The 11,285-nt window shown below is 40.1% G+C and overlaps 1 protein-coding gene across 1 annotated transcript; it reads left to right on the forward strand.

Annotated features, from left to right (window-relative positions):
* On the forward strand, positions 1 to 4,975 carry si:dkeyp-73b11.8 (kunitz-type serine protease inhibitor bitisilin-3). Its single transcript, XM_028586268.1, has 7 exons — positions 1 to 33; positions 837 to 999; positions 2,095 to 2,286; positions 2,901 to 3,077; positions 3,234 to 3,278; positions 3,474 to 3,552; positions 3,669 to 4,975. The coding sequence occupies exons 2-7, from the start codon at positions 936 to 938 to the stop codon at positions 3,757 to 3,759; spliced, it is 648 nt and encodes a 215-aa protein (XP_028442069.1). The 5' UTR covers positions 1 to 33; positions 837 to 935; the 3' UTR covers positions 3,760 to 4,975.
* The last annotated feature ends 6,310 nt before the right edge of the window (positions 4,976 to 11,285 follow it).

Here is an 11,285-nt window from a genome sequence, read left to right on the forward strand (position 1 = left end):
TACAAGCATGATATTACATTACAGCCAATCAAGGTAGGCTATATATTATGCAACTTACACTGCAATGTGTTTAACTTAAATCAAAATTAGAAGCAAAAACTATTCACAGATTTGGAATTTTCAACTGAAGGACACATTTTTAACTCAGATATGCCACAAATTATCTATCTATGTATCTATCTATCTATCTATCTATCTATCTTTCTTACTTCATACTCTTTGAAGACATAGAAGACAAAATAATTACAATTAGTTTTTTTCTTTTAACTTGGCTCATGATGAGGATTATCACACATTAAAGATGAAAGCCTTACAATGGGAGAATGGAAAGCTGACTTATTTCAGCCAAAATAAGAGGATAGAATAACTTCCTGAGCTAACTCTATGGCAAGAGGATTTTAAGTTTCTAAAAATGCTCTCTTGGTTGTATTTGGAGTCATTTAAATTGCTTCAGGTAATCTCAGTTTTGATGCATAAGGTCTCAACATGCTCCATAAAATGACAAAAAATAACCTATAAGCTATCTACAATGTAACTGTTGGTTAATATGCCAATTTATGCTAATTTGTCTATGTTGCTGCTGTGCAGGTATCATGTTTAACTGCAGTCTGAATGTTCCCTGAATGAGGCGTGAGGTGTTTTGAACAAAACACTGAATAATAGCAATATTATCACACGCTATTGCATATTGATCTGTAGCCTATATGTAACTAGTTATACTTGGTTACGCCCTAATATAGCATATACGAAACACTTACCTCATAAACTACTAAAAAAAGAGGAAGATGTCTATCCCTGCCATTAACTTTTGCTTTGATTTCAACTGTCACCATTAGGAAAGTGTCGGTCCAAAGGTCAATGATCACAACCTACTCCCATTGTGGTTTACAACCCTCACTCATTCCAGCAAAGACAGCACAAAGACAAGCAGCAAGATGAAGCACCTGTTGTTTTTGGGGATTGCATTTGCTGCATTCTGCGTCAGCCATACAATTCCAGGTACAAACTGTTTTCTTCTTATTTTAAAACCGTAACCAATGGTTTATAGGACAGAGGTTTATTATTGAATACACAGGCTCTTCTTTAGTGAAAAGAAGAGAAGTGTTAGCTATTTGTATTGCTGTTTTTTTGTTTGCATTACTGCAAAAATATTGGGTTTTTACGTATCTTGTATGATTGTCAGTGTTTTTCACTTAAATGTAATTATTTAGTTTCAACTGAAACTGAATAAAGGAGAAGTTTCACCGTCAGTCCTTTAATAGTATCATGGCGGTTACATTGGCGGAAGACTAAAAAAAGTAGGCGGAATCATAAAAGTGATGTCTGTAAAAATAAAAATCGATCAACTTAATGAACAAAAAAGTGTTGTAAAAATGTTTCACTACATTATATAAGTCTAGCCTGCATCTCTCAGCAGAATATAATTGTATTGTACCTTTTTTTGCCAACAATGCTACAAGCCAACAATGATTGTCCTTAGCTTTGACCAAAGAAGAAGAACAGTTGGTATTACCGGGCATTTACTCTCCTGGAAATGTTAATTACACACTGCTAACGATTGTGTTAAGCTGACTGGATAATTCCTTTCTCTATAATTCTACACTTTTAAACACTGAGATCATTTCTGTCTGAGCCTGAGCATGATGAGCGGAACTGTCAACCTGCAGCTTCAACTCCTGTCACAGCTGTGAGTTTGGAGAAGCACAAATTTTGAGCATCCAGGAATAGCCAGTTAGTTAGTCTCCCTCCAAAATCAAGTGTATATTGGGTTACAAAGCCTGATCTTAAAAGAACCATTTGAAACCACTTCCCTTCTGTGAAATCTACGAAGCGTGGGACTGACAATGCGCCATAAATGAATGACACTTTTTATTGCCGTCATAAAAAGAGGGAGTGGGTATCTGGTGATGAGGTTAGTTAAACATTAGTTATGTGCTGATGATTTCTACTGAAACACCTATGGCAATAGTCACCTTACCAGCTTTCTCTGTAGCCAATAGTATTTCCGACCCCAGTGCTGAAAACCAAAGCATCAAGTTTTGCAAATGAAAGTTATCTAACCAACAGTATATCTTTTTTTTAATCATCCAACAGAGTTCTGTCGTTTGCCGTCTGATGAAGGTGAAGGCCCAAGCTTTAACTTTGCTTTTTATTATGACGAAATCAAGGATGAGTGCAATCCTTTCCTATTCAAAGGCACAGGAGGAAATGCCAACCGTTTTCAAAATGAAAGAGAGTGCATAAGAAACTGTTCCGACAATGCAGAGAATATCTACCCCATGGCTGGTAAGATGGTTTTAAAGACTAGTAATGTAACAATTTGTCTGCATTCACCACTAACTCTGTTTTAAATATGCAAAATGTCTACTGTAACTTCAAAGATGAACCCAGTCAAAAAAAAAAAAAAATGTTGTTCCTAGCTGTTGTCTAAGGACTTTGGAACATAAACTGGCTAATGAGGTAAAGTTTTATGGCATAAAGGACCATAAAAGGAAACACTACATAATCATCAAGCCTCATGGTTACAACTGAAAGAGAGAGGGAGGGGTGGCTTCTTGAGATCTGCCTTAACCAGATTATTATTATGTCTGAAAAGGGGCAGGTTTATTATATGATGCAAATACATGATATCAATACCAATGCTATTTTGCGTGTCAATTTAATAGACCCACATACTGTTGAGGTTTACTTTGTCCACCTGTTTGATGACTTTATTTGTTCAGAGGCTGCAGGAAAGACTGTCAGCATGAGTGTTAGCAATACGCCACCAAGTGGTGAAAGAGCAGGACTACTCATGACAGATGAAAATGTGAATGAATACACCTGAGACTTTAATAAACTGCCTGATGATACCCTGCTGTATCAATGGTTCTAATGAGGATGATGTTTTCTCTTCACAGCGTCCAAAGCTTGCCACTTAAAAAAGGCTGTAGGTAGATGCAGTGGTCAGTTTTTGAGATACTACTACGATTCTGTTCATGACAAATGCAAAAAATTCCTTTGGTCTGGATGCGGTGGAAACGGAAACAGATTTTTTGACCAGTTCAGCTGCAACTCCACCTGTGCTGGCATCCATGGTGAGCACTAATGTGTTGTCTTACACAGTTGCGGATAACCGTACATGTTAATACATCAATATGTCAATGCATGTTTTGAAACAAATGAGTCAGTATTAAAATATGATACAATAATATGTTTTTTAACATGCTGATGTAAATTGTTTTGGTTCTAAGATGATGGCGAGGAAGACGAGGAAGAGGAGCCAGACACTCCTATTGGTCAGTAGACACACAATGAACTCGAGCGCAACAGTTCCCTGTTATAGTTGGGTTTGTTTTAGTCCAAGCTGGTTTTTACACATTATACACCAGGCTCTAACTGGTTGCAACTATCTGCATAAAAATGTTGTTATACACTTTGTTTGAATGTTAGTATCTGCTGACATGAAACCTACTAATCTGTCCTCTTAACAGCAATCATCTGTGGAGTTCTGCTTGCTGTCATTATTGCCGCCGTCTTAATAACTGTGATTGTCTTGACCATTCAGTCAAAGTAAGTAAGACTATTTTTCGTTGTCTTTTGTTTTACATTAAGAATTAAACTAAAATGCAATAACATTACTTACAGTTAATGACTCTCCTGTAATTCATCTTAATATACTTCTTTAGGAAAAAGAGCCCCAAGAAGAAGGCAGCAGGGAAAAGTAAAGACCCCCAGTCTGGCACACCTCTTCAGGAGAAGGGGATTGAAATGGCATAGAAAGCTATGTCACCTCAACAGCAACATGTGGAGTTTTTATCAGCTTGGTTTAGTATTATTATTAACTATACTAGTCTTGATACCAAACATTACAACATGATTACAACATTCATGTTCAATTCAGATTTTTTTACTTACATGTTATAACTACAATTTTGTTCAATTTTCTATTTTGTTTCACTTAAAACATTTGCAAAGAAATGTTTGTTGTATTTTTTCCTTGCAGCTTTATCGTGTATTTTCATTCCGCAACCCCAATCAAATCTGATGAGTCAAAGTGTAATCAAAAGAAACCAGAACTAAAAGGACTATAGTCAATTCATTGATTAGTTGATTCATCCGCAACCATTTTGATAATTAATTAATTAATTGTTGAAGTCATTTTTCCAGGAAAAATGGTAAATGTTTCCTTTGTTCCAGCTTTTCAGTTGTGAGGATTTTCTGCTTTTATTTGCCTAATGTGATAGTAAACTGAATATATATTGGGTTTTGGACTATTGGTTGGACAAAAACTTTTGGGACTCAGTAAATTGTGATTCTCACAAATTTGATATGATGAATTCAGTCAGCAGATCAATTATGAATGAAATTCATCGTTAAGGGCTGCCCTAAAAAAAACAAATCAAAACTTTAGGGAAATATTTACATTACATATTTACATTAGAAGCAATGGTTGAGTGACAAACACTCAACCAGGAGCAGAACTGCATCATTACAAGTTCAGGTACTCATCTGCTTGTGCACAATTACCTGAAATGCTTTTAACGATGAGGTCTCGTTCGTAAATATTGCAACGTTTCCAAAATATAACTCAACATCACCTGGCTCAAAGATTTGGTGAAAACTGTCTGAAGTCTTTTGAAGGCACATGCCAATTCAAAACACATATATTTAGAGCTGTTTGTGAAGTGATGCTTACTGCACACTGTTATTCTCCTGCTCAGCATTTGTGAATATTTTGTTTTAGGCTATAAACAAAAAAGTGTCAAAAACAACCTTGTACATTTTCTCACATTTATCCTAAAATGTGTTGCTGTATTATCAAATGCTCGTGCTTTGTATTTGGAAAATAAAAGCAGTTTTGAATAATCACTGGAATGTCTTATTTTATAGGAAATGTGGCGGAGTTTCATTTTTTTGTTTTTCGCTGTAGGTGGTGTACAAATTTATAAAATATTTGATTAATATCATTGATTTGATGATTAAAAGAATGTCCAGGCACTCTGTATAATGTTCATGGCATCTGTTTATGTCCACTTAATCCTTGTAAAAAGTAATCATATGTGAGTAAAATAAAGGTTTTTATAATCAAAATGAATAACAATGCTTTTTAAATAAGTCATATTGCTCTCAGACTCACTTTAAAATGCTCATTGTTGAAGTCCATACATGCAAAATATTCAAGCCAACCATCATAACTCATACATAAATAATAATTAATGTCAGTTGTCTGCTGCTGTCATGATGCCAAAAGAATTGATAACATGCGATTCTTAAGATTTAAAAAGTAACTTTCTTATTTGTGCAACCAATCACTTGTCCAATTACAACATTACAAGCAAATCATGGCATTGCACGTGACATAGTGTTACCGTCACAGCTGGTGAGGGGTCCAGTGTTCCAGAAAGTGTAAAGCACTTAAAGGACAATTTAACGCTACAGTCTTTATAATCTATCTTTTTAATAAACTGTCTGTACACTTACAAAGTTCTCAATGCTTCGGTTTGCATGTAGGGACCCTCATTATGCTACCGTTTAAATGTGGTGGTATTTTGAGCCTTGTTAGCGGGATATAAAATAGTGATTTACCAAGTGCCCCGAAAGCTAGCATTAGCAGGACTGGTAACCACCGGTTTTGCGGTAGCTTGTTAAAAGCTATATACGCTTTTGATTAGCATGAAAACAGATCCCAGAGAACATTTGACTCGGTACACATATGTTATTAACCCCTAGGTTCATTTTGCGCCGGAATTGTCCTTTAATACGGCAATAATGTTTTCTCTCATTTGGTGGGCGTGTCTTTCGTTAAGTGCCCATGTCACAGGTGATACCCAATCAGCAGAGACATGTATGGAAAGTCGTGGTTAAAAAAAAAAGGTAGAGGCTTGCACACACAACAGGGTGTTCAACGCAAACCGTTTCAGTTTAAATAAACCTTTTGTTACATTTTGTCGGGGCTAAACGTATCTTCCATAAACTTCTACATAAACGTGTTCTCTTAATACATCCATGGGCGGGTCATGCCTTAGCCACCCTCAGAAACCATCAAGGGGAGTAAGCGAGCATCCGGAAAGGAATTTACAGATCTACGCTTGAAGATGAATGTGATCCCTTTCATCATAATAGGAAGCCATCTACAACATGTTCTAGCCTACATAACCTAATATTAATAATAATAATATTAATATGAAATAAAGAAAAACGTTCAAGTGTTTTTGACCATGATTTATTAGTCTAACTTACACGATTTAACACCTAGCTCACAATTCAACCCACAATTATATGTCGGAATGTTATATGGTGAAATGTTTAACGTTAAGAACTGCTGAATAGGCTACTCACGATTCCAATCAAAAAGTATATTTTAAGTCGATTTACGAGTCGTTTTGCAGAGTTACGAACCGGAAGTTGCAAAAAGAACGCCCCCGAGGTCGTATATACGACTCGTCAAGTCGTCTGAACTCAGAGGGACCCCGAGTTCACTTTCAAAGATGGCTATGTCGTGCATCACACGTAGTAAACATTGTGGTTTTCTACAATTTTAAGCACTTTTGTCTTTGTTGTAACCAAATGAAGAAGTCGTACACATAGCACTGTATACTGCTACCTATAGGCATGTCTACAGTGCTACAGTCTTATTATGAGTTAAATACCGCCTAATTAATTATTTTGTAGCTTGTGCAGCTGAAATTGGCTAGAGACGCCCGGTTGCTATATGACAACAATGGCTTTAAGCCGAGTCTTGAGCAGAAAGCAGAGCAGTAGGCTAACGTTAACGTTAATCAAAATGTAATTTTCATGTATCAAACTGTGAAATATAGGCTATTTGTGTAATATGTCAATAACTGGGTGAATAGAATCCTAAATGTTACAAAAGATTTTACAAAAATCCATCTTTTCTCTGACTCGTAGTATTGTGTGACAAAAAGAACACAGCAACCCACGGTTATTCGTTTTTCGACACGGATGTGACGTCACACTCAAGCTACTAGTCGCGATTACAAGACAAAAAGAACGCACCATTGCCGTGCTTTCATGGACATCGGAAAAAAAAATTCCGTGACTTCCTGTGGGAATCAGAGGTGGGTACAGTGGGAAACTCGGGCTAGATTTTGCTAACCGAGTTTCCCAGTTGGTGACTCGTTGTTGACAACTGATGTTTGATGTAGGCGACTTTGGTTCACTCAACATATTTCAATGACAATAAACTGTTTATTGTGGACAAACGCCACTGCCAAGAAACATACACAGACATAACATGTTTCAAATTATTCATAAATAGGCCCATGTATATAAAAAAACAACACTTTATCCATGTCCTTTCCCGTTGGTTGTCCTGCAGATAACACAAACAAATACCTGTCCATTTGCGTTTGCTTTCTTAGGCGATGTATAATATTTAATTAATATAACAATATTTCATACACACTTTGGCCGTGAAAGAGGCAAAGCAGCGGGTGTGGGAGAAGTTTGGAGAAGACATGGAGAAGGACTTTCGGTCGGCACCAAAGTGCTTCTGGAAAACTGTTCGCCACCTCAGGAGGGGGAAGCGGGGAACCATCCAAGCTGTGTACAGTAAGGATGGGACGCTGTTGACCTCAACTGAGGAGGTAATAGGGCGGTGAAAGGAGCACTTTGAGGAACTCCTGAATCCGACTAATACGCCCTCTATGTTAGAGGCAGAGCTGGAGGATGACGGGGGATTGTCGTCGATTTCCCAGGCGGAAGTCACTGATGTAGTCAAACAACTCCACAGTGGCAAAGCCCCTGGGATTGATGAGATCCGTCCAGAAATGCTCAAGGCTCTGGGTGTGGAGGGGCTGTCTTGGTTGACACGACTCTTCAACATTGCGTGGAAGTCTGGAACAGTGCCAAAGGAGTGGCAGACTGGGGTGGTGGTTCCCCTTTTTAAAAAGGGGGACCAGAGGGTGTGTGCCAATTACAGGGGTATCACACTTCTCAGCCTCCCTGGTAAAGTCTACTCCAAGGTGCTGGAAAGGAGGGTTCGGCCAATAGTCGAACCTCGGGTTGAGGAGGAACAATGCGGATTCCGTCCTGGTCGTGGAACAACGGACCAGCTCTTCACTCTCGCAAGGATCCTGGAGGGAGCATGGGAGTATGCCCAACCAGTCTACATGTGTTTTGTGGATTTGGAGAAGGCGTATGACCGGGTCCCCCGGGAGATACTGTGGGAGGTGCTGCGGGAGTATGGGGTGAGGGGGTCTCTACTCAGGGCCATCCAATCTCTGTACGACCAAAGCGAGAGCTGTGTCCGGGTTCTCGGCAGTAAGTCGGACTCGTTTCAGGTGAGGGTTGGCCTCCGCCAGGGCTGCGCTTTGTCACCAATCCTGTTTGTAATATTTATGGACAGGATATTGAGGCGTAGTCGGGGTGGGGAGGGGTTGCAGTTCGGTGGGCTGGGGATCTCATCGCTGCTCTTTGCAGATGATGTGGTCCTGATGGCATCATCGGCCTGTGACCTTCAGCACTCACTGGGTCGGTTCGCAGCCGAGTGTGAAGCGGTTGGGATGAGGATCAGCACCTCTAAATCTGAGGCCATGGTTCTCAGCAGGAAACCGATGGAATGCCTTCTCCAGGTAGGGAATGAGTCCTTACCCCAAGTGAAGGAGTTCAAGTACCTTGGGGTTTTGTTCGCGAGTGAGGGGACAATGGAGCGGGTGCGGTATTACATTCAATCTATCGCACCGTTGTGACGAAAAGAGAGCTGAGCCAGAAGGCAAAGCTCTCGATCTACCGGTCAGTTTTCGTTCCTACCCTCACCTATGGTCATGAAGGCTGGGTCATGACCGAAAGAACGAGATCCAGGGTACAAGCAGCCGAAATGGGTTTCCTCAGGAGGGTGGCTGGCGTCTCCCTTAGAGATAGGGTGAGAAGCTCAGTCATCCGTGAGGAGCTCGGAGAGAGCCGCTGCTCGCTTGCGTCGAAAGGAGCCAGTTGAGGTGGTTCGGGCATCTGGTAAGGATGCCCCCTGGGCGCCTCCCTAGGGAGGTGTTCCAGGCACGTCCAGCTGGGAGGAGGCCTCGGGGAAGACCCAGGACTAGGTGGAGGGATTATATCTCCAACCTGGCCTGGGAAAGCCTCGGGATCCCCCAGTCGGAGTTGGTTAATGTTGCTGGGGAAAAGGAAGTTTGGGGTCCCCTGCTGGAGCTGCTCCCCCCGCAACCCGACACCGGATAAGCGGACGAAGATGGATGGATGGATGGATTCATACACACTTTGTGACGTGTTCTCTGCTGCACGTAGCTATAGGCACAATGAGGAGAGAAGCTAAAATAAGCCCAAGTCCGACCCGAGCCGGATCTGTAAATAAAAAAAAACGGCTATTCTCGGGTATGAAGGTAAATATGGTGCAAAACGTGAGAGCTTGTAGAATACAATGTGAGAACTTGCAGAACAAAAAATTTGAACTTGTATGTTAAAATTTGCACTTGTAAAATTAAAATTTGCACTTGTAAAATTTGCACTTGTAAAAAATATTCACACATGTGATCTGAATTTGAAGTCACAAAAAGAAAAAAAACACGAGAGCTTGTAAAAAAAATCTGAACTTTTGCACTTGCAAAACACAATGACAGCTGCAAACTTGTAATGCAACATTTACTTGTGTACTTTTTTTTTTTTTACTCAGGTTCATTTTCCATCACAACCACAATTCAGTGATTACAACCTCTCGAATCTGTCACTGTATGCGCTCTCTTGCATCACAAAGTGGCGAATCTGCGCCTCGACTTTTGCAACACTTCTTGCGATACATTTGGTGCAAAACTAATTTGTACCTGTGGACTTAGGCTGTGGAGCTCTGAGACAACAGAACGGGGAAAGCAGGGTTTCTATCGCCAGATGAGGGACAACTCTGTCCGGCTTATTTAGCTATGTAGCATGGAAGCCTGGTGGAATAGCAAGCTAACGTTAGCTAACTAACCAACCAGCCTGCTTCTAAATAAATACCTTTAATTATCTTAACACTTTTTAACAGTCAAACTGAAACTCTGGCGGTGAGCTCCAGGTCCTGCAGCCGCAGACGGACCGTCATCAGTGGGGATCGGCCAGCGTAGCAACATCGCTTATTGCCAGAAAGCTTCGCTGCCGACCTCGACCTGCAGTCGGAGCTCCAGCGGGACACGGAGAGCCCCGCACCCAGTAGCAGCGGCACATCCCCCGGCCATGACCACAGCTTGCTTTGCTGATGTCGTGCCCACATTTTGCATCACTGCCAATCATTGCACCTGCTTGGGCAGCAACAATAGCTTCTGCAGAATTACATCCACCTCGCGTGCAGCAGCAATCATTTCTGCCGAATAATGCGTCATCTCTTAACCCTCGTTGCTGCCGAGAATTGTACCCAAGTAGCAAGGAAATGATAGAGTCTGATAAAACATTGATGTCTCTAAACGTTCTAAAATTATAATCATCATTGATGAACATGACAAAGAAATGTATATAGCCTAAATTTTAATTAAACAGTAGCTACTTTGCCTTATAAAATCATTATTTCCCCTTGTGGATGGAAGTCTTGGCAGGGATGCAGAATGTGGCACGTGTTACCCGCTGATGACGGTCCATCTGCGGCTGCAGGACCTGGAGCTCACCGCCAGTGTTTCAGTTTGACTGTTAAAGTGTTTAGATAACTAAAAGGTATTTATTTAGAAGCTGGTTAGTTAGCTAACGCTAGCTTGCTATTCCACCAGGCTTCCATGCTACATAGCTAAATAAGCTGGACAGAGTTGTCCCTCATCTGGCGATAGAAACCCTGCTTTCCCCGTTCTGTTGGCTCAGAGCTCCACAGCCTAAGTCCACAGGTACAAATTAGTTTTGCACCAAATGTATCGCAAGAAATGTTGCAAAAGTCGAGGCGCAGATTCGCCACTTTGTAATGTGAGAGATTACAGTGACAGATTTGAGAGGTTGTAATCACTGAATTGTGGTTGTGATGGAAAATGAACCTGAGTAAAAAAAAAAAGTACACGAGTAAATGTTGCATTACAAGTTTGCAGCTGTCATTATGTTCATGCAAATAACAATCTACACATTTGTGAATATTTTTTCTACAAGTGCAAATTTCAATTTACAAGTTCAGATTTTTTTTTACAAGCTCTCATGTTTTTTTGTTTTTGTGACTTCAAATTCAGATCACATGTGTGAATATTTTTTACAAGTGCAAATTTTAGTTTTACAAGTGCAAATTTTAGTTTTACAAGTGCAAATTTTAATTTTACAAGTGCAAATTTTAGTTTTACAAGTGCAAATTTTAATTTTACAAGTGCAAATTTTAATTTTACAAGTGC

This window comes from Perca flavescens, chromosome 8, assembly GCF_004354835.1.
Source record: "Perca flavescens isolate YP-PL-M2 chromosome 8, PFLA_1.0, whole genome shotgun sequence".
NCBI classification, from domain to species: Eukaryota; Metazoa; Chordata; class Actinopteri; order Perciformes; family Percidae; genus Perca; species Perca flavescens.